Below are 23357 nucleotides of genomic sequence, written 5' to 3' on the forward strand. Positions count from 1 at the left end.
CCCCTCCCTTCGCGTCTGAGGGCGCCGGAGAGGAGCCACTCGCGAGGCGGCGGTGAGAGAGGCGGGAGTGCGCATGCGCGGGCTGGGGGGGGGAAGGCTGAGGAGGGACCACGAAGGGGGGGGGCGCCATTGGACCCATCCAAGCCCCCCTCCGCATCAGTAGATGGAGTTGCCAACTCCAGTTTGGGAAATTCCTGGAAATTTGGGGAGGCGGAGCCTGGGGAGGGCAGGCTGCGACCTCATGGGGCTCTTATGCATTGGGGTGTTTGTTTCTGTGACTTATACTGCACCTTTTCCAGTTGGACGCCGCGAAGATTGCAATAGGGTGAGTCAGTGCAGTCAGCCGAAGGAGACATTCAGGAAGCAGCGCAAGAATCCTAGAGCTGGAAGGGACCTCCAGGGTCATCTAGTCCAACCCCCTTGCACAATGCAGGGAACTCACAAACACCTCCCCCTAAATTCACAGGATCTTCATTGCTGTCAGAGGGCCATTTAGCCTCTTTAAAAACCTCCAAGGAAGGAGAGCCCACCACCTCTCAAGGAGGAAGCCTGTTCCACTGATGAACCGCTCTAACGGTCAGGAAGTTCATAGAATCACAGAGTTGGAAGTAACCTCCAGGGTCATCTAGTCCAATCCCTTGCACAATGCAGGGAACTCACAAACACCTCCCCCTAAATTCACGGGATCCTCATTGCTGTCAGATGGCCATCTAGCCTCTGTTGAAAAACCTCCAAGGAAGGAGAGCCCACCACCTCCCGAGGAAGCCTGTTCCACTGAGGAACCGCTCTAACGGTCAGGAAGTTCATAGAATCCTAGAGTTGGAAGGGACCTCCAGGGTCATCTAGTCCAACCCCCTGCACAATGCAGGGAACTCACAAATATCTCCCCTATATTCACAGGATCTTCATTGCTGTCAGAGGGCCATCCAGCCTCTGTTGAAAAACCTCCAAGGAAGGAGAGCCCACCACCTCTCAAGGAGGAAGCCTGTTCCACTGAGGAACCGCTCTAACGGTCAGGAAGTTCATAGAATCCCAGAGTTAGAAGGGACCTCCAGGGTCATCTAGTCCAACCCCCTGCACAATGCAGGGAACTCACAAATATCTCCCCCTAAATTCGCAGGATCCTCATTGCTGTCAGATGGCCATCTAGCCTCTGTTTAAAAACCTCCAAGGAAGGAGAGCCCACCACCTCCCGAGGAAGCCTGTTCCACTGAGGAACCACTCTGAAGAACGTCCCGATCATTAGAGCGGTTCCTCAGTGCAACAGGCTTCCTCCTTGGGAGGTGGTGGGCTCTCCTTCCTTGGAGGTTTTTCAGTAGCGGCTAGATGACCATATGACAGGAATTAAGATCCTGCGAATTTAGGGGGAGGTATTTGAGTTTCCTGCATTGTGCAGGAGTTTGGACTAGATGACCCTGGAGGTCCCTTCCAGCTCTGTGATTCTATGATTCTAATGGTCAGGAAGTTCTTCCTAATGTTGAGCTGGAAACTCTTTTGATTTACTTTCAACCCATTGGTTCTGGTCCTACATTCTGGGGCCACAGAAAACAATTCCACCCCATCCTCTATAACAGCCCTTCAAGGACTTGAAGATGGTGATCCTATCACCTCTCAGCCGCCTCCTCTCCAGGGTAAACATTCCCAGCTCCTTCAACCTTTCCTCATAGGACTTGGTCTCCAGACCCCTCACGATCTTCGTCGCCCTCCTCTGGACCCGTTCCAGCTTGTCTATATCCTTCTTAAAATGTGGTGCCCAAAACTGAACACAAGACTCCAGGTGAGGTCTTTCCAGAGCCGAGTAAAGCGATACCACGACATTACGTGATCTGGACACTAGACTTCTGTTGATACAGCCCAAAATTGCATTTGTCTTTTTTAAAGTAAACTTTGTGGTGCCACTTTCTCCCTGTAAACAAACAGAAACATTGTGGCAGCTTTCTAGGTGACTTTGGGGCAGTCACACATATTTAGCCTGACCTGCCTCACAGAGTTGTTAGGATAAAATGGAGTGACAAATGATTTATGCCAGGTTGGGTCCTTCTAGGGGATGAAAGACACAATATAAAGTAAATAAACAGGTTGAACCTCATGATATTAATTAGAGGGAGGAGGTGATCCACCCCCGCAGTCTGAAGTGGTCTAACCTGCCACCTCTTGTCTTATCACCACTTCATTCTGCTCAATGGCATGAGAGACTTTCCCTATGAAGAAAGGTTAAACGCTTGGGGCTCTTTAGCTTGGAGAAACGTCGACTGCGGGGTGACATGATAGAGGTTTACAAGATTATGCATGGGATGGAGAAAGTAGAGAAGTACTTTTCTCCCTTTCTCACAATACAAGAACTTGTGGGCATTCAATGAAATTGCTGAGCAGTCGGGTTAGAACGAATAAAAGGCAGTCCTTCTTCACCCAAAGGGTGATTAACATGTGGAATTTCCTGCCACAAGAGGTGGTGGCGGCGGCTACAAGCATAGCCAGCTTTAAGAGAGGATTGGATCAACATATGGAGCAGAGGTCCATCAGTGGCTATCAGCCACAGCATATTGTTGGAACTGTCTGGGGCAGTGATGCTCTGTATTCTTGGTGCTTTTTTTGGGGGGGGGGGGCAAAGTCAAAGGGCTTCTAGCCCCACTTGTGAACCTCCTGATGGCACTTGGGCTTTTTTCTTTGGCCACTGTGTGACACAGCATTGGACTGGAGGGGCCATTGGCTTGATCCAACATGACTTTTCTCATGTTCTTATGTTCATGTCTCTACCAGGATTGAGTTTGTACCATCCCCTCCATGTTTTGATTTTATGAAGAATGTGAAGAGAGGGGAGTTATCAGGGGAACAAAAGGGCTGTAAATATCTGGATTGAATGCAGCAATGAAGGTGGCCATTTCTCTTGGAGAAGCTCCAGGCATGAGAGTTTGGGGGTGGGGGGGGGAGTGTTGAGAACCTGCAGAATTGTCTCCTTATTGTCCATTAGGAATTTCCCCCCAAAAGCCCAGCAGGTTGTCTCATTCTAGAACAGCTGAGGAGAAGGTGGCTGCTGCGTACATGTGCTTCGTATTCTCTGCTTTTTCTTTTTTGACAGTGCAGCTGGAGAGCTATAGAACTGTGTGCCTAGTGCTTTATTTAAAAACACACACACACACACACAAAAGTTTCAACCACTTATGTCATGGACTTAAGTTGGAACAGGTGAGGGTGGCCGCTAGGGTTCTCAAGTCCAAATCAAGAAATATCGGGGGACTTGGGGGGTGGAGTCAGGAGAAGAAGATGATGATGATGATATTGGATTTATATCCCGCCCTCCACTCCGAAGAGTCTCAGAGCGGCTCACAATCTCCTTTCCCTTCCCCCCCTCCACAACAGACACCCTGTGAGGTAGAAGAAGATATTGGATTTATATCCCGCCCTCCACTCCGAAGAGTCTCAGAGCGGCTCACAGTCTCCTTTCCCTTCCCCCCCCCCCACAACAGACACCCTGTGAGGTAGATGAAGATATTGGATTTATATCCCGCCCTCCACTCCGAAAAGTCTCAGAGCGGCTCACAATCTCCTTTCCCTTCCTCCCCCACAACAGACACCCTGTGAGGTAGATGAAGATATTGGATTTATATCCCGCCCTCCACTCCGAAGAGTCTCAGAGCGGCTCACAATCTCCTTTCCCTTCCTCCCCCACAACAGACACCCTGTGAGGTAGATGAAGATATTGGATTTATATCCCGCCCTCCACTCTGAAGAGTCTCAGAGCGGCTCACAATCTCCTTTCCCTTCCTCCCCCACAACAGACACCCTGTGAGGTAGATGAAGATATTGGATTTATATCCCGCCCTCCACTCCGAAGAGTCTCAGAGCGGCTCACAATCTCCTTTCCCTTCCTCCCCCACAACAGACACCCTGTGAGGTAGATGAAGATACTGGATTTATATCCCGCCCTCCACTCCGAAGAGTCTCAGAGCGGCTCACAATCTCCTTTCCCTTCCTCCCCCACAACAGACACCCTGTGAGGTAGATGAAGATATTGGATTTATATCCCGCCCTCCACTCCGAAGAGTCTCAGAGCGGCTCACAATCTCCTTTCCCTTCCTCCCCCACAACAGACACCCTGTGAGGTAGATGAAGATACTGGATTTATATCCCGCCCTCCACTCCGAAGAGTCTCAGAGCGGCTCACAATCTCCTTTCCCTTCCTCCCCACAACAGACACCCTGTGAGGTAGATGAAGATATTGGATTTATATCCCGCCCTCCACTCTGAAGAGTCTCAGAGCGGCTCACAATCTCCTTTCCCTTCCTCCCCCACAACAGACACCCTGTGAGGTAGATGAAGATATTGGATTTATATCCCGCCCTCCACTCCGAAGAGTCTCAGAGCGGCTCACAATCTCCTTTACCTTCCTCCCCCACAACAGACACCCTGTGAGGTAGATGAAGATACTGGATTTATATCCCGCCTCCACTCCGAAGAGTCTCAGAGCGGCTCACAATCTCCTTTCCCTTCCTCCCCCACAACAGACACCCTGTGAGGTAGATGAAGATATTGGATTTATATCCTGCCCTCCACTCCAGAGAGTCTCAGAGCGGCTCACAATCTCCTTTCTCTCCCTCCCCCACAACAGACACCCTGTGAGGTGGGTGGGGCTGGAGAGGGCTCTCACAGCCGCTGCCCTTTCAAGGACAACCTCTGCCAGAGCTATGGCTGACCCAAGGCCATCCCAGCAGGTGCAAGTGGAGGAGTGAGGAATCAAACCCGGTTCTCCCAGATAAGAGTCCGCACACTTAACCACTACACCAAACTGGTGTAGACACTGGGGGTGGAGCCGGAAGCAAGGCTGCGACAAGCATCATTGAACTCCAAAGGGAGTTCTGGCCATCACATTTAAAGGGACCGCACACCTTTTAAATGCCTTCCCTCCACTGAAAATAACGAAAGATAGGGGCACCTTCTTTGGGGGCTCATAGAATTGGACCCCCTGGTCCAGTTCCTTTGAAACATGGTGAGTATTTTGGGGAGAGGCACTGGATGCTATACTGAAAATTTGGTGCATCTACCTCAAAAAAATCCCAAGACCCAGATACCCACGGATCAATTCTCCATTATACCCTATGGGAATCGGTTTCCATAGGGAATAATGGAGTGCCCAGCAGACATTTCCCCCCCCCCCCCCCCCGCTTTCTTTCATTTCATTTTCATTTGATATGATTTATATCCTGCCCTACCCCACCGTGGCGGGCTCAGGGTGGCTTACAACACAGAAGTTCTAACAATAGAATTTAAGAATTAAAATACATAATAATTTACATAATTAAAAACAACTAAAATATCAATCGATCAATATCAGTGTGCTATCTTACAATCTTCCTTCAGAACATTTCAATGCCGGTCAGTTATAAGCCAACCGGAAGAGGACTGTCTTACAGGCCCTGCGGAACTGTCCAAAGTCCTGCAGGGCCCTGACCTCTTCCGGCAACTGGTTCCACCAGCAAGGGGCTGTGATTGAGAAGGCCCTGTCCCTAGTTGATTTCAGCCGGGCCTCCTTTGGCCCAGGGATTACAAGCAGATTTCGAGAGCCGGATCGCAGCACTCGGGACCCTCTTTTGACCCTGAAGTGCGGGGAGGGCCTCCAAACTGGGGGATCCCCGGCCCCCACCTAGGAATTGGCTATCCTAGTGGTTGCCCATCAGATTTTTAAGTTTGCTGTCTCCACCATCAGGAGGCAAAAGAGAACAAGAGAAGCAGTGGCCATGTGCCCATTACCCTCTTGAATTGCTTGGATGAAATACTTGGCCCAGTTGGATGGCAGCTTGCCCTTTGAGTTTGCTAAATTGCTGGACAGATGTCCTAGATGGGGAAAATACTGCAGGTGTCCCTTCATCGGGTGTTACAGGAATTCGATTCCGGCGGAAGCTGGGTTCAGGTAGCTGGCTCGAGGTTGACTCAGGCTTCCATCCTGCTTTCCGAGGTCGGTCCAATGAGGCCCCAACTTGCTGTGGGGGAAGTATAGATGACTGGCGAAGGCCATGGCAAACCACCCCGTAAAAAGTCTGCCGTGAAAACATTGTGAAAGCAACGTCACCCCAGAGTTGGAAATGACTGGTGCTTGCACAGGAGATTTCTTTCTTTCTTTCTTTCTTTCTTTCTTTCTTTCTTTCTTTCTTTCTTTCTTTCTTTCTTTCTTTCTTTCTTTCTTTCTTTCAGTCCGTCACACAGCAGCCAAATATACACACACATACACACACACACTGTGGCTAATAGCCACTGATGGACCTCTGCTCCATATTTTTATCTAACCCCCTCTTGAAGGTGGCCATGCTTGTGGCCGCCACCACCTCCTGTGGCAGTGAATTCCACATGTTAATCACCCTTTGGGTGAAGAAGTACTTCCTTTTATCCGTTTTAACCTTCCTTCCTCTCTCTCTCTCTCGCTTTCTCTTTTTCTCTTGCTTTCTCTCTTTCCTCTTTCTCTTTTTCTCTCTCTTTCTCTCTCTCTGCCTTCCTTCCTTCCCCCCCTCCTCTTTCTTTCTTTCTCTATCTCTCTTTCCTCTTTCTCTTTTTCTCTCTCTTTCTCTGCCTCCCTCCCTCCCTCCTTCCTTCCTCTCTCGCTTTCTCTTTTTCTCTTTTTTTCTCTTTCCTCTTTCTCTTTTTCTCTCTCTTTCTCTCTGCCTTCCTTCCTTCCTTTCCCCCTCCTCTCTTTCTTTCTTTCTCTCTCTCTCTCTCTCTCTCTCTTTCTTTCTCTCTTTCCTCTTTCTCTTTTTCTCTCTCTTCCTTCCTTCCCTCCCTCCCTCCCCTCCCCTCCTGAGAAAATGCTAGGTGGAGTATTCTGGGAATTTAAATATTTTTCTTTATCTGTGTAGAAACTTAATTGGGGGGGGGGTTTCCGTTGTGATTTCCCCCCCCTCACAGCTCTCTGAACTTTTGCTTCCCTTTCTGTCCTTCAGATAGAGACCACTTGCTGTCGAAGCTGTCGGAAGGGCCTGCTGGAGATGCCTGTGCGCGTGAGATGCCCCCAGGCGGGCGTTGTCCTTCGAGCGGCCCTCCTCCACTAGGCCTGCCATGACAGCGTTCTTCACCAGTGTCCCCAACTGGATTCAAGATGCCAAGCAGGAGGAGGAGGAGACGGGCTGGAGACTAGTGCCCAGGCCCAAAGGCCGAGAGAGCGAGAGCCAAGGGAAATGCCAGTATGAACTGTCGGGAGTCCCCTTCCCCGGCGTGGAGAAGCTGAGAGCAAACACGGAGCAGAGGCCCTACTGCTGCTCTCAGCTGCACTGCGGCAAGGCCTTTGCTTCCAAGTACAAGCTCTACAGGTAAGCTGGGGTTTGTGCATCGCTAGTGCCGCTTGTGTGTGCATTAGGGACTGTCAAGTCACTTCTGATTTACGGGGACCCTATGAATTAACGACCTCCAAAACATCCTGTCTCAAAAGGCCTTGAGAGCTAGGTTTGGTGTAATGCTTAAGAGCGGCTGACTCTAATCTGAAGAAGACGACGGCTCTAATCTTATACCCCGCCCTCCTGTCTGAATCAGAGACTCAGAGCGGTCTACAATCTCCTATATCTTCTCCCCCCGCAACAGACACCCCGTGAGGTGAGTGAGGCTGAGAGAGCACTCACAGAAGCTGCCCTTTCAAGGACAACCTCTGCCAGAGCTCTGGCTGACCCAAGGCCATGCCAGCAGGTGCAAGTGGAGGAGTGGGGAATCAAACTTAGTTCTCCCAGATAAGAGTCTGCACACTTCACCACTACACCAGACTGAATCAGAGTCTCAGAGCGGCTTACAATCTCCTAAACCTTCTCCCCCCACAACACACACCCTGTGAGGTGGGTGGGGCTGAGAGAGCTCTGATAGAAACTGCCCTTTCAAGGACAACTCTGCAAGAGCTAAGGCTGACCCAAGGCCATTCCAGCAGCTGCAAGTGGAGGAGTGGGGAATCAAACCCCGTTCTCTCAGATAAGAAAGCTCTGGCTGACCCAAGGCCATTCCAGCAGCTGTAAGTGGAGGAGTGGGGAATCAAACCCAGTTCTCCCAGATAAGAGAGCTTTGGCTGACCCAAGGCCATTCCAGCAGCTGCAAGTGGAGGAGTAAGGAATCAAACCCGGTTCTCCCAGATAAGAGAGCTATGGCTGACCCAAGGCCATTCCAGCAGCTGCAAGTGGAGGAGTAGGGAATCAAACCCGGTTCTCCCAGATAAGAGAGCTATGGCTGACCCAAGGCCATTCCAGGAGGTGCAAGTGGAGGAATGGGGAATCAAACCTGGTTCTCCTAGATAAGAGTCTGCGCCTCGAGAGCTAGGTTTGGTGTAATGGTTAAGAGTGGCGGATTCTAATCTGGTTTGATTCCCCACTTCTCTTCCAGAGTCAGCCAGCTGGGTGACCTTGGAGCCAGTATTCCTTCTCAGCTGAGCTAGTGTGAGCTAGCTCACACAATTTTTTTCTTAGCTCAGGAAGGGTGGCCCCAGAGCAAGCCGATTTACGCAGCATTTAAATTGCTGGCTCGTGACTTTAATGCCAGCAGCTCACAAAATAGAATTTTTGCTCACAAGACTCCGCGGCTTAGAGAGGATATTGCCAGTTCTCTCAAAGCTGTTCTCTCAAGAGCTCTCTCAGCCCCACCTACTTCACAGGGTGTCTGTTATGGGGAGAGGAAGGGAAGGAGACTGTAAGTAAGTGAGACTCTGAGTGGAGGGCAAGGTATAAATCCGACCTCCTCCTCGATCACCCTTCTCTCCTGCACCTGCTGCTCACAGAGGGCACCAGTACTTCATTCGTGGCTGCCATATTTTGCTTGGCATATCAACAAAGTAGCTGCTAGAAGAAGTCCAGTGTGCAGGGTGTACATGTGGCACCTTGCAGTTCAACAAATTATCTACTGAAGCCTTCCGAGGCTCCGTGGAAGAGCTTCTGCTTTGCTTGCAGAAGGTCCCAGATTCAATCCCTGGCATCTCCAGTTAAAAAGACCAGGCAGGAGGTGATGGGAAAGACCTCAGCCTGAGACCCTGGAGAGCCAGGAGGAGGAGCCGTGGGCTCAGTGGAAGGGCCTCTGCTTGGCATGCAGAAGGTCCCAGGTTCAATCCCCAGTATCTCCAGTTAAAGACCAGGCAGTAGATGATGTGAAAGACCTCAGCCTGAGAACCTGGGGAGCCAGGAGGGGAACACCATGGATGAGTGGTAGAGCCTCTGCTTGGGATGCAGAAGGTTCCTGGTTCAATCCCCGGCATCTGCAATTAAAAGGACCAGGCGGGAGGTGATAGGAAAGACCTCAGCCTGAGACCCTGGAGAGCCAGGAGGGGGAGCCGTGGCTCAGTGGCAGAGCCTCTGCTTGGCATGCAGAAGGTCCCAGGTTCAATCCCCGGCATCTCCAGTTAAAAGGACCAGGCAGGAGGTGATGGGAAAGACTTCAACCTGAGACCCTGGAGATCTGTTGCCAGTCTGAATAGACAGTACTGACTGTGATGGGACAAGGGTAAGAACATAAGAGAAGCCATGTTGGACCAGGCCAATGGCCCATCCAGTCCAACACTCTTTGTCACACAGTGGCCAAAAAAACGCCATGTGCCATCAGGAGGTCCATCACTGGGGCCAGAACACTAGAAGCCCTCCCACTGTGCCTACCCCCAACAAGCACCAAGAAGACAGAGCATCACTGGCCCCAGACATAAGAACATAAGAGAAGCCTTGTTGGATCAGGCCAGTGGCCCCTCCAGTCCAACACTCTGTGTCACATAAGAACAGAAGAGAAGCCCTGTTGGATCAGGCCAGTGGCCCCTCCAGTCCAACACTCTGTGTCACATAAGAACATAAGAGAAGCCTTGTTGGATCAGGCCAGTGGCCCCTCCAGTCCAACACTCTGTGTCACATAAGAACATAAGAGAAGCCTTGTTGGATCAGGCCAGTGGCCCCTCCAGTCCAACACTCTGTGTCACATAAGAACATAAGAGAAGCCTTGTTGGATCAGGCCAGTGGCCCCTCCAGTCCAACACTCTATGTCACCCATAGGCCAAAAAAACCCAGGTGCCATCAGAAGGTTTACAAGACACTGTTGGTCCCCCCCCCCAGCACCAAGAATGCAGAGCATCACTGCCCCAGACTGAGAGTTCAATCTACGCCCTTGTGGCTAAGAGCTACTGATGGACCTCTGCTGCATATTTTTATCCAATCCCCTCTTGAAGCTGTCTATGCTTGTAGCCGCCACCACCTCCTGTGTCAGTGAATTCCACATGTTAATCACCCTTTGGGTGAAGAAGTACCTCCTTTTATCCGTTCTAACCCGACTGCTCAGCAATTTCATGGAATGCCCACAAGTTCTCATATTCTGAGAAAGGGAGAAAAGGACTTCTTTCTCTGCCTTCTCTGTTCTCAGAACCATGGAGATGTCGGCTTCTTGATGTGACGTCACCCCAGAGTCAGGAGCGACTGGTGCTTGCACTGGGGACTACCTTTTTTTTACTAATCATTATCCAATCCCCTCTTGAAGCTGTCTGTGCTTGCAGCTGCCACCACCTCCTGTGGTAGTGAATTCCATGTCTTAAACGCCCTTTGAGTGAAGAAGGACTTCACCCTTCTATCAGTGGGTATTTGCTGGACCTTTTGCTCGGTTGTTCATGATATACATTTATTGAGACAGTAGAAGAGTTTGGGGTATGTATTAATTTATCAGTAGATTGAACATATATGAACATATCAAGCTGCCTTCTACTGAATCAGACCCTGGATCCAACGAAGTCACTATTGTCTACTCAGACTGGCAGCGGCTCTCCAGGGTCTCAAGTGGAGGTTTTTCACGCCTCTTTGCCTGGACCCTTTTGAGTTGGAGATGCCGGGGATTGAACCTGGGACCTTCTGCTTACCAAGCAGATGCTCTACCACTGAGTCACCCTCCCTCTCCTGCTCTCCAGGGTCTCAAGCTGAGGTTTTTCACGCCTCTTTCCCTGTACCCTTTTTAGTTGGAGATGCCGGGGATTGAACTTGGGACCTTCTGCTTACCAAGCAGATGCTCTACCCCTGAGCCACAGTCCCTCCCCTGCTCTCCAGGGTCTCAAGCTGAGGTTTTTCATGTCTAGGAACTCAAGCTGAGGTTTTTCACGCCTACTTGCCTGGACCCTTTTGAGCTGGAGATGCCGGGGATTGAACCTGGGACCTCCTGCTTCCCAGGCAGACGCTCTGCCACTGAGCCACAGTCCCTCCCCTGCTCTCCAGGGTCTCAAGCTGAGGTTTTTCATGCCTAGGGACTCAAGCTGAGGTTTTTCAAGCCTATTTGCCTGGACCCTTTTTTTTGGAGATGCCGGGGATTGAACCTGGGACCTCCTGCTTCCCAAGCTGATGCTCTACCACTGAGCCACAGTCCCTCTCCTGCTCTCCGGGGTCTCAGGCTGAGGTTTTTCACACCTACCTGCCTGGACCCTTTTGAGTTGGAGATGCCGGGGATTGAACCTGGGACCTCCTGCTTCCCAAGCAGACGCTCTGCCACTGAGCCGCCGCCCCTTCCGTTTGATATCGATTGATCTTGCACAGTTGTTTTTCTGTTCTGTTCTTTCCCCGCCAGGCACCTGGCCACCCACTCTGCCCAGAAGCCCCACCAATGCATGTACTGTGAGAAGATGTTCCACCGTAAGGACCACCTCCGCAACCACCTCCAGACGCACGACCCCAACAAAGAGGCCCTCCACTGCCCCGAGTGCGGCAAGAACTATAACACCAAGCTCGGCTACCGGCGCCACCTGGCCATGCACGCGGCGGCCAGCGGCGACCTCAGCTGCAAGGTGTGCCTGCAGATGTTCGAGAGCACCCAGGTCCTGCTGGAGCACCTGAAGGCCCACTCCCGGAGGCCCTCGGGCAGCGTGAAGGAGAAGAAACACCCCTGCGACCACTGCGACCGCCGCTTCTACACCCGCAAGGACGTGCGCCGGCACCTGGTGGTGCACACGGGACGGAAAGACTTCTTGTGCCAGTACTGTGCTCAGCGCTTCGGCCGGAAGGACCACCTCACCAGACACATGAAGAAGAGCCACTCGCAAGAAATGCTGAAGATCAAGACGGAGCCCGTGGACATGCTGGGCCTGCTCAGCTGCAACTCCTCCGTGGCCGTGAAGGAGGAGCTGAGCCCCGTCTTGTGCATGGCGTCCCGGGATGTGATGAGCGCCAAGGGTTTCCCCGGGATGCTGCCCGTGGGCATGTACGGGGCGCACGTCCCCGCCGTGCCCAGCTCAGGGATGCCCCATTCGATGGTCCCCGGTTCTTTGCCGATGGGGATGAGCTACCCTTTGGAGACGTCGTCTTCCCCGCCGCAGCCGCCTCCCAAATACCAGCTCGGATCTACCTCATACTTGCCCGACAAGCTCCCCAAAGCAGAGGTGGACGGCTGCTTGGCGGAGCTCCCCGGAGGTCTCCCTCTCGGCCCCGGCGAGCTGTCCTCGTCTTCTCCGCAGCCGGCCCTCTTGGAGGACGCGTTGCTCTCCAAGAGCCCTGCTCTGCTTTCCGAGGCCCTCTGTGCTGCTAATATGGACTTCTCCCACCTCCTGGGCTTCCTCCCCTTGAACCTTCCGCCGTGCGCTCCGCCGGTGTCCTCCGGGGGACTGGTCATGGGCTACTCGCAGGGGGAGACCCAGTCGCTCCTCAGCGCTTTGCCTCCGCAAGAGCCGCCCGGAGCCACGGCCTCCCTCGGCTTCGGGGCCCTTCACTCGTTGCCCTCGGTGTTCTCTCCCGGCTTGGGAGCGACCACCTTGCCCCGTTTCCACCAAGCCTTCCAGTGAGAGAGGGCGGGGCTGCCCCGGGCACGTGGACAGGCCACTGCAAAGGTGCCCGGATGTTTTTCCTACCTCAGGCTGGGAAAAGCTGGAGGGAGGAGGAGCGCCGGCGGACTGGAACTGTCGCACGCCCCTCTGGGGTGTGCCCCAGTCCCGGACGGCGAGTAGATCGGAGCAATTAGAATTTCAGGTATTTTTTTCTAGTACGTTCTTTGGCAAATCAGGAACCACACTTCACGGGGCCCTCCCGCTGTAGGGGGAGACCAGATCCAGGTGTGTCGGTAGTCTGCAGCTGACCCTTTTTCTTCTTTTGCGTCTCAGTTCCCCAGGCAGAGTCTCTCTCTTGCCCTGCTGGCTTCCTTGGTCATCTCTGCTGACTGCAGCCGAGTTGCTGGCTCCCTGCTTCGCCCTTCCCCACTTTTATTTTTTTTGCAGCAGAATTCCATTTTTGCCAAACCCGGGTCCCCTTTTTCCCCTCTGCCGTCACAAGCCAAGAATCACCAGGAACGAGAAGCGGTCCTTGTTTCCGGTGTACCCGAATGCTGTTTACACAAAGTCGGATGACACCCGTTTCACTTCGCTACTTACTACCATTTCTTCCCCTGTGGGGAAATAAACTGACTCTGAATCGCTTCTGTGTTCGCCAGTCCGACTGACTGCCCTGTGAATGTTTTCTTTTTCATCTCAGCACGGATCCAGCCTGCTTTTGTGAACGCAAGAGCCGTCTATTCCGAAGGATGGGCAGGAAGAGGGGAGTAGGCGGCGCCAGGCGCCCAAGGGCTGCCCTGCTCTCACGACGTCCTCGTGGCTTGGACGTCTGGGGCACGGTCCCATTTCCCGCCTGACGGTTGGGATTTGCCACTCGGCTGTCGTGGCGGTTGGCACAGCTCAGGCTGCGTTGTGCCACAGCAGGACTTCACGGTAGGGAAGTTCTAGCTCCAAAGCAAGCCGGGCGCGGGTCCCACAGAGAAAGTGGCTTTGTCCCACCTTCAGTGGGCCCGCGAGGCATCGTTCGTTGGAGGAAAACCACTAGGCCGTGATTTGTAACAACCACACCTGCTGTGACAAACGCTCCCAAATTGCCAGCTGGCATGGGGACGGAGGATGGCGTAGACCTGCAGCTGGCATGAAGCAGCCTCAGCCGTTCCTCAGCCTCCCACGTGCCCGCCGCTTGGCCCCAAAGGAGACTTTGGAAACGTTCTCAGATGGCAAATTTAGCCCGGGGCGGTCACGTCTACGGATATGCTCTTCCGCGTCGTCTTTGACTTGACCCTCCCCTTGTAAAACTCCTGTACCCCTTTATGTTTCTTTCAGCAATTACCACTCCTTTCTCATCACCCAGGCCTTCTCTCTCGCTCACCCTCCTGTGGCCAGTTCCCGGTACTTCCCTTGCCGCGCCTGAGTAGAACACAGCCTGCTCTGCACAGTTTGGTGTGGAAGAACTAGGTTTGGCGTCAGCGGCGGGAACCAGAACATGGGGAAAGAGCAAAGGCTTCCGGGGCTGACTGGTGCTCCTCTTTTGAGGGGTTGCTTTGGCCGGAGCAGGAGCTGGCTCTTGTGAGTTTGTTTGGTCTTCCTAGCCTGGTGTCGATGTCAAGGGGACTCAGAATGGACTGATGCAGGGTTTCTTGTGTAGCAGGAACTCCTTTGCCTACTGAGCCGGCGCCCCTGATGTAGCCAATCCTCCAAGAACTTAACAGGGCTCTTTGTACAGGGCTTACTGTAAGCTCCAGGAGGATTGGCTACATCGGGGAGGTGTGGCCTAATATGCAAAGGCACCTCTGCTAGAATTCCACCCCTGGCCCACACACCCCTGATGTAGCCAATCCTCCAAGAACTTAACAGGGCTCTTCGTACAGGGCTTACTGTAAGCTCCAGGAGGATTGGCTACATCGGGGAGGTGTGGCCTAATATGCAAAGGAGCCTCTGCTAGAATTCCACCCCTGGTCCACACACCCCTGATGTAGCCAGTCCTCCAAGAACTTAACAGGGCTCTTCGTACAGGGCTTACTGTAAGCTCCAGGAGGATTTGCTACATCGGGGAGGTGTGGCCTAATATGCAAAGGAGTTCCTGCTCCAAAAAAAAGCCCTGGGCAGATGGTGTGGAGGAAGTGGCCCTCACGACGCTACCGTTCTGCTGCTTCAAACTCTGCTTCCTCGGCCCGAATTTGCAGGGTTTTGTTTTGTTGGTGTTTTTATCGCTGCCTTTCTTTGTTTCGCTTTGGATCCTCACCCCCTCACCCTTGCAAGAATTGCTAGGCCTTTCCTCAGCCTCCTGTTGGAATTCTTGTATCCGTCTGCGTCACTACAAATACCTCACGACACAGGTTCCGTGCTTGCTTGTTCCTGCGGGAATCGTACTTCGTAGCCTCATCGGGGGCCGCTGTACCTGTGTTGCGTTTCAGGGTCTCTCTGCAAGCCCCAGACTTGCACCTCATCATACCTCACTATGAAGGATGGGCAGAGCTAGAGAGGGTCTTTTGTAAGCCCCCCACCCCACCCCGCTCTCTGCCCCTCTGGGACTGGAAGCCTACCTCTGCATCAGGCCTACAGATCAATCCCCCTGGACCCCGTTCTCTTTGGGCAAACCCCCAGAAAGCTTTGCTCATTCATGCTAATTCCAGTTTGCTTTGAGCACCAGCGTCATCCTTGCAGTTTTCAGTATTGCGATCGTTTGCGTCCTGCGTTCTCGCCTTGGAGAGGATGGACTTTTGTAGGCCTAGTTTAGCTTGCTTGCTTCTAGCAGTTCGTCGTTTCGTATCAGAACAATAACTTACCTCAACAGTCGCGTGCGGCCATAGGTTCCACAAGCTGTGTTTCCAGACGTTGCCTTTCTGACTTCGATATGTGCCTTGTACTCGGTAAAAAGGAGAGAGAAACCGGACTTCTCTCCTTGTCCTTCAGTATTTTCAGATACCTCAGTCGCCTCTCCCGTGACTCTCTCCCTTTCCGGAAATCGTTGCACAGTCCTTCCTGTCGATGCTGTCCTCCTCACATCCCTACCTTGACACACTTAACCGATTCCCACATTTTTACCTTCCTCGGGTGCAGCGCTGTTTGGCTTGTACCGCTTCTCCAGTTTAAGCAATCTGCTGGCTGCTTGTGGCTTCTAAAGTCAAGCCCAGGAGCCATTTCCAGGCTCCGGTCTCTTCCACAGTTACTTCTGCCTGCCTCAAACACAGATATAACCAAGCTTTCCCCCCCCCCCCCCACTCCCCTGCTCTTTTAACGCCAAGCATTCTTGAATTCCAAACTTGGTATTCATATCTATAGCCCAACTCTGCTAGAGCTAGATGCCGGTCCAGTTGCGCCGTAAGAGACCAGGATTTTCGCTTTTTAGAATCAAAGCCCCCAAAATAAGACATAAGAGAAGCCATGTTGGATCAGGCCAATGACCCATCCAGTCCAACACTCTGTGTTACGCAGTGGCCAAAAAACCCCACATGCCATCAGGAGGTTCACCAGTGGGGCCAGGAGACTAGAAGCCCTCCCACACTGCCCCCCCCCAAGCACCAAGAATACAGAGCATCACTGCCCCAGACAGAGAGTTCTAACAATACGCTATGGCCACTGATAGACCTCTGCTCCAAATACTTATCCAATCCCCTCTTGAAGCTGGCTATGCTTGTGGCCGCCGCCACCTCCTGTGGCAGTGAATTCCACAGGTTAATCACCCTTTGGGTGAAGAGGGACTTTCCTTTTATCCGTTCTAACCCGACTGCTCAGCAATTTCATCAAATGCCCACGAGTTCTTGTATTGTGAGAAAGGGAGAAAAGGACTTCTTTCTCTACTTTCTCCATCCCATGCATTATCTCGTAAACCTCTATCATGTCACGCCGCAGTCGACGTTTCTCCAAGCTAAAGAGCCCCAAGCGTTTCAACCTTTCTTCATAGGGAAAGTGTTCCAACCCTTTAATCATTCTAGTTGCCCTTTTCTGGACTTCCCTCAATGCTATAATATCCTTTTTGAGGTGCGGTGACCAGAATTGTACACAGTATTCCAAATGAGACCACACCAGTCAGAGACCAATAAAATCGTATCGGTCGCTAAGTTGCTGATAGAATTATCTCGTTCTTCCACTGCAGCCCAGCCAGGCTAGTATCTAGAGAACAGTTGCAGTGGATTCCTTTAAACGATGAGTGAGAAAGGGGTAAAAACAGGGCTTTTTTTTTTGTAGCAGGGACTCCTTTGCCTATTAGGCCACACCTCCCTGATGTAGCCAATCCCCCTGGAGCTTACAGAAGGCCCTGTACAAAGAGCCCTGGAAGCTCTTGGAGGATTGGCTAAATAGGCAAAGGGAGGTGTGGCCTAATAGGCAAAGGAGTTCCTGCTAAAAAAACAAACACACACAGCAGTAGTGGGTGTGACTGATCTGGTCTGTCTTTGTCCGTGAGCCAGTTCAGGCATCGTCGAACGTTTCCACCAGCGAGACAGTTAATAGCGGGGCAGTGTGGTATGGACAGTGGCAGCAGTCCATGCTGACTTACCGTTCTGTGTCGGCCATTACAGGATGTCTCTTGCACCCAGGAATAGATTCCTGGAGATGCTACTGCGTTCGCTGCAGTGAGAAAAGAAAACTGCGAAGCTATACGGCAGTTTTGATAAAACCCCAACTAAGGATGCTGGGGGGAGCCAGGCCTGGGAGTGCTAAGCGGTGTGCCATTCACCGCAGGGAACGGGAAAGAGACTTTAAAAGCGCGGAGGCTTCTGTTTTCCGTCACGCTGCGTGCGACGACGCAGCAGCTTGTTAGCCCGCAAAAGGAAGCGCTCTCGCACGCAGCTTTGCACGCCTTGCCCTTGAATGGCGGCGGTGGAGAGAAAGGTACAAGTCATTGTCAGCTGCAAGAAACTTCCACTTCATTTGCAGCGCTCCCCGGTGCAGTCGAGAAGCCCGTCAATAAGCCAGCGTTCAGCCAAAGAAAGCACACGGATATCCATTTGTACCAAATACAAGCCTGAGCCCTTTGTTTCTGGGATGAGTTTCTCTAGCTCGCTTGCCGAGTTCGCCATTCTGTTCTAGCGTCCTTCGGCGAAGGTATGAGGTGTGTGTGTGACATTGATAGATTCAGGCTAGTGGGAAGAAAAGGCTTTCTAGAGCCTTGGAAACCTGGAATGGTGTCTCTCCCCCCCACCCCCGCCAAAAAAAAGCGCATCCTTCTCTAGTGCTAATGTTATGGTGTGCTTTCAGCCTCCAACCAAAGCTTACAGAAATCTCTAGGATTTTTAGTTTCACTCTCTTAGGGATGAAATTAGCCAGATGTGACTATTCTTGATGACCGATGTCATCGGTTTTACAACTGGGACCAGGGCTATTGGCTAAAACGAAGGCTGGAGGGGAGGGCCCTTCCCCTCCCCTCCCGTCCACACAGTTTTCGAGCTTGTGAGTGCCACAGCTGTGTAAAGGGGGAGAAATTCAGTCTTGTCGCTCTTCAGAAACGACAGTCTGTGCACAGATCAAGATTTCCGACCGTCGGAAGCTTTCGGTTGGATACCTTGGAAGATTTTGCCAAATAGCTGCTAGTCCCTCTGTTTCCAGGGGATTGTCTGGTCTTCCTTGTGTTTCTGCTGATTATATTTCTAGCCCTTTTTTTTTTTTTTACATCCAGGGACAGAAAACTCCAGGATTTGAAAGGGTGCTCCTGATAAAGTTTGTGTGTTTGGGAAGGGAGCAGAACGCTGCCTTTTTTTCAAAGTACTGCACGGTAACTGTTTTGAGTGCGTGGCTCCGTGAAAAGGGAAGCAGTCACCAATCCATCTCTCTCTCTCTCTCTCTGGCTGGCTGGTAGGGGTTTGGGATTTTTTTTTTTTGGAATCTTCAGTCATATTCTTGATCCTGAATACAGTCTGCGGAAGTGATGCCTGCTGATTGAAGTGCGTTGTGTTTGCGTGCGCGGGGCATTTGCTGTCAGCTGCGTGAAGCCAAACGGCGCTACGAGACTTCACTTCCTCTTTGCAAAAAACGTCGCCTGTGCCAGCGTCTTCCCTTTACTCTCCAGCCCAGCCACAACTTACAGATCAACGCCTTTCTTTCTTGAGAGAGCCAGTCTGGTGTAGTGGTGAAATGTGCGGACTCTTATCTGGGAGAACCGGGTTTGATTCCCCACTCCTCCACTTGCAGCTGCTGGAATGGCCTTGGGTCAGCCACAGCTCTGGCAGAGGTTGTCCTCGAAAGGGCAGCTGCTGTGAGAGCCCTCTCCAGCCCCACCCACCTCACAGGGTGTCTGTTGTGGGGGAGGAAGGGAAAGGAGATTGTGAGCCGCTCTTGAGACTCTTCGGAGTGGAGGGCGGGATATAAATCCAATATCATCATCATCTTCTTGGCACGGTCGGTCACGGGGAGACGTTCTCGCTGTGGCCACGTCCCAGGTGGTGGGTGCCGCCAGTGTCCCTCCTTGGCGTTTTATAACGATGCGTCGAAGGCAAAAGGTTTTCTCTGTGCCATGTGCCTTTGGCCACAGCTGTATCCTCATATCATCTGTCCGCGTGTTCTTTCTTGGCTGTTCCCTCCAAGCGGTTTCCCACGTATAGGTCAGCAAGAATTCTAGCAATCCTTACTTGGCAGTCTTCTGAATGTAAATAGTATACCCATCCAGCGACTGGTACCATTTCTTCCTTCGACGGGCACATCTGAAGCTCTTTGTGTTTTTTATTTTTTTGTGTGTTTGTTTTTTTTCTTTAGTAATAGCAAGTCGCTTGAGACATGGGGATATACCGTCTGACAAGGGATTCATCCACCAACCCTTACCCCTGCGCGTTTAGGACACGCCGTTCGTGGAGTGTATTTCAGAGATGGGTCCCCACCCCCCACTCCCAATCAGAAAAGATAATTGGTAGAGTTCAGTTTTAAAAGACCAGCATTCTAGACTTCGCCATCAGAAAGGGTAAAATAGAATCCCGCGGAGCCTCCCAAGGGTAAAACGTGCAAAAGGCCCCTGGTAATTTGGGCTAGTGTGCCACAGATAACACACGAGACCGTGCCGGCTTCAACGGTCATGCAAAACACGCCACTCCCAAGTTGACTTCCCAGTATTATTTTGGCTGTGTACATTCTATCTGCTTGCTGCTTCCCTGGACTTTCCTAGGAAAGGTGGAGGTCAGATTTCCCCCACCCTGGTTTGAACAGAATGGTGGAAATCCTAATTGAAGGGTGGGAATTCCTAGGGAGAGTCTGTGAGGGAGCAGGGCATATATCCCACGGAGGGCCAAGCTTTCTGATTTTTCTTTTGTGAGTCTCTTTGAGTGTCATCTAGCGACAGCAGCAACAGCTGGTCCTTGAGAGAGCTCAGAAATCAGAATCTCCCTTCTCTGGAGCGTCCGAGAAACAAAAGATCTACTTTTTGTGCCAGTAAATTCTATCGTTAGCCATCACGCGCTTGCCCTCCCCCCACCTTGCATTTCAGGACAGGAGGAAGCACAGGCTTCTGGGAAGAAGGAGAGCCAGTTTGGTGTAGTGGTGAAGTGTGCGGACTCTTATCTGGGAGAACCGGGTTTGATTCCCCCCTCCTCCACTTGAACCTGCTGGAATGGCCTTGGGTCAGCCAGAGCTCTGGCAGAGGTTGTCCTTGAAAGGGCAGCTGCTGTGAGAGCCCTCTCCAGCCCCACCCACCTCACAGGTTGTCTGTTGTGGGGGAGGAAGGGAAATCAGATTGTGAGCTGCTCTGAGGCTCTTTGGAGTGGAGGGCAGGATATAAATCCAATATCCATCTACCTCACAGGGTGTCTGTTGTGGGGGAGGAAGGGAAAGGAGACTGTGAGCCCCTCTGAGACTCTTCGGAGTGGAGGGCGGGATATAAATCCAATATCATCATCATCTTTTGCCCAAATGACAACATGTTGGAATTCTGAGTTTTAATAGCTGCCTTCCCATCTCCCAAGCGGATGAGGAATCCTCTCGTTGGAGTCCAAGTAATTATCCGGGTGGCGTTTTGTTTTTTAGTTGTCTTAATATCTAGGAGCGGTGGGAGGGGGGGATTGTTAAAAAAAAAAAGTTATGTGCTGTTTTAACCAAGACTTTACTGCGCAGCTGAATGAAGCTTTGCCTTAGGGGGGGGAGGGCAGATGCCCTTGCAGACCCCCCCCTTTCTCGAACCTGCAGCTTTTCACGGCTGTCTCGTTTCGTTAGCGATACTGCACCCGCGCGTGCAAGCAAAGGATTGTAAGGGAACAGAGTAGGGTGCTGGGGAGGGGGGGGGCGGCAACGCGGGAAAGGAAGGGACGAAGGAGGGGGATGCGACGCAGCGGCCCGGAGACCCTCCAAGAGAGGGATCCGATTTGGCTCGAGCCTAACAGGGCTCAGGCTACGATCAGGGGGGAGAAGGGGCGTCAAGAAACAACAGGACGACGTCTGCCTTCGTCGGGACAGGAGTCTGAGATCGGAGAAACTCAAAGAAGGTTCTCTCCTTCAGGGCAGCCATCTTGACGCAGTGGAAGGAAAAACAGCGCTCAGTCGGGCGGCTCTTTCTGCCTGCCGTTTTCGCCAGCGGTGGCGCAAGCCGCCACACAACCGCGTGCTCCCGCTTCGACTCAGAGACGGGGTGGCGCAGCAGCGGTGAAGGCCCTGCCCCCTTCCCCTGTCCATCTTACCAGAAGGGGAGGGGGGGATAACTTCTTTCGCCCGGGGGAGCCCCGCTCACCTCGTCTCCCTTTCTTCCGCCAGAGCTGCCGCGGTCCCTCACGGCCCAAAGCTGGACTCTTCTAAACACATCTAGCACTTTTTTTATAAACACAGCGGATAACCTCCTTTTTATCAAGAGTATTTTGGGACTTCTTACAAGTCAAGGTTTTTAAAAACTGTAAAAGTTGAAGTGCCATTAGGAAACGTGCAGTTCACCACTGTTCAGTTAGCTGTTTTTCTTTTCTTTTTTTTCTTACAGAATTAAGTCAAAAACGACAAGAGTGTGTGTATGTTTTTTTTTTTAAAGGAAATTGCCTATTAAAACGTTTGAAGTAAGAGCTCTTCTGTTTCTTTGGGGAACGGGAGGCTACGAGGGGCGAAACGCCCCCTTTGGCACATGCGCGGAACGGCTCCCTTTTTGAATCGTGAACCAGCAAATCCAGAATCATTCCTTATCGCTTTGATCTCCACCGCTGTCACTGGATGGTGACAACCAGTATTCAGAGCCATCCTGTGAAATCCTTCACCGGTAGTTTCAGAAAAGACAACTTGTAGAATTTCCAGGCTGGATGGCCGTGGTCTTGACTTAGTAGAAGGAGAAGACTGCAGATTTATACCCCGCCCTACTCTCTGAATCAGAGACTCAGAGCAGCTTACAATCTCCTGTGTCTTCTCCCCCCACAACAGACACCCGATGAGGTGGGTGGGGGTGAGAGAGCTCTGACAGCAGCTGCCCTTTCAAGGACAGAGTCTCAGAGCAGCCTACAATCTCCTTTATCTTCCTCCTCCACAATAGACACCCTGTGAGGTGGGTGGGGCTGAGAGGGCTCTCACAGCAGCTGCCCTTTCAAGGACAGAGTCTCAGAGCAGCCTACAATCTTCTTTTTCTTCCTCCACCACAACAGGCACCCTGTGAGGTGGGTGGGGCTGAGAGGGCTCTCACAGCAGCTGCCCTTTCAAGGACAACTCCGAGAGCTATGGCTGACCCAAGGCCATTCCAGCAGCTGCAAGTGGAGGAGTAAGGAATCAAACCCGGTTCTCCCAGATAAGAGTCTGCACACTTAACCACTACACCAAACTGTAGTGTAGTACCTGACGTTTCGCCAGCAGCTGTAACCAGCATCCTCAGAGGTATAACAGAAGGCTAGAGTTCTCTCTGTGTCTCTTTTTTTCTGTTAGAACATCAGAGAAGCCATGTTGGATCAGGCCAATGGCCCCTCCAGTCCAACACTCTGTGTCACATAAGAACATAAGAGAAGCCATGTTGGATCAGGCCAGTGGCCCATCCAGTCCAACACTCTGTGTCACATAAGAACATAAGAGAAGCCCTGTTGGATCAGGCCAGTGGCCCATCCAGTCCAACACTCTGTGTCACATAAGAACATAAGAGAAGCCATGTTGGATCAGGCCAGTGGCCCCTCCAGTCCAACACTCTGTGTCACATAAGAACATAAGAGAAGCCCTGTTGGATCAGGCCAGTGGCCCATCCAGTCCAACACTCTGTGTCACATAAGAACATAAGAGAAGCCCTGTTGGATCAGGCCAATGGCCCATCCAGTCGAACACTCTGTGTCACATAGTGGCCAAAAAACACCAAGTGCCATCAGGAGGTCCACCAGTGGGGCTAGAAGCCCTCCCACTGTGCCCCCCAAGCACCAAGAATACAGAGCATCACTTGCCCCAGACAGAGTTCCACCTCTGAGGGTCACAGCTGCTGGCGAAACATCAAGTTCTTCTGTGCCAAGACCACGGCCATCCAGCCCGGAAAATCTACAATTAATGAACTCTGACCATGAAAGCCTTCAACAACGTATTAAGACAAGAAGTGTTACCTAGTATGTAAAGGTGCAGTGGCCATAGGTTCGGATGGCTTTCAAAGGGAATGTTCGTCCTAGAAAATCTAGCTGGCTTCGGGGTAGAAAAACTAAACGCATCCAGGTTCAAGCCTCCTTCAGGATATCTTGTCAAGAACTTCCTGACCATTAGAGCTGTTCCTCAGATGGCTAGATGG

General features: G+C 51.9%; 1 protein-coding gene across 1 annotated transcript; it reads left to right on the forward strand.

Annotated features, from left to right (window-relative positions):
- The first annotated feature begins 6934 nt into the window (after positions 1-6934).
- Positions 6935-12922, forward strand: PLAGL2 (PLAG1 like zinc finger 2). The gene is made up of 2 exons (XM_060230528.1): positions 6935-7295; positions 11530-12922. Exons 1-2 carry the CDS (start codon positions 7045-7047, stop codon positions 12734-12736), a joined length of 1458 nt encoding a protein of 485 aa, XP_060086511.1. The 5' UTR covers positions 6935-7044; the 3' UTR covers positions 12737-12922.
- Positions 12923-23357: the final 10435 nt, after the last annotated feature.

This window comes from Heteronotia binoei, chromosome 2, assembly GCF_032191835.1.
Source record: "Heteronotia binoei isolate CCM8104 ecotype False Entrance Well chromosome 2, APGP_CSIRO_Hbin_v1, whole genome shotgun sequence".
Lineage (NCBI taxonomy): Eukaryota > Metazoa > Chordata > Lepidosauria > Squamata > Gekkonidae > Heteronotia > Heteronotia binoei.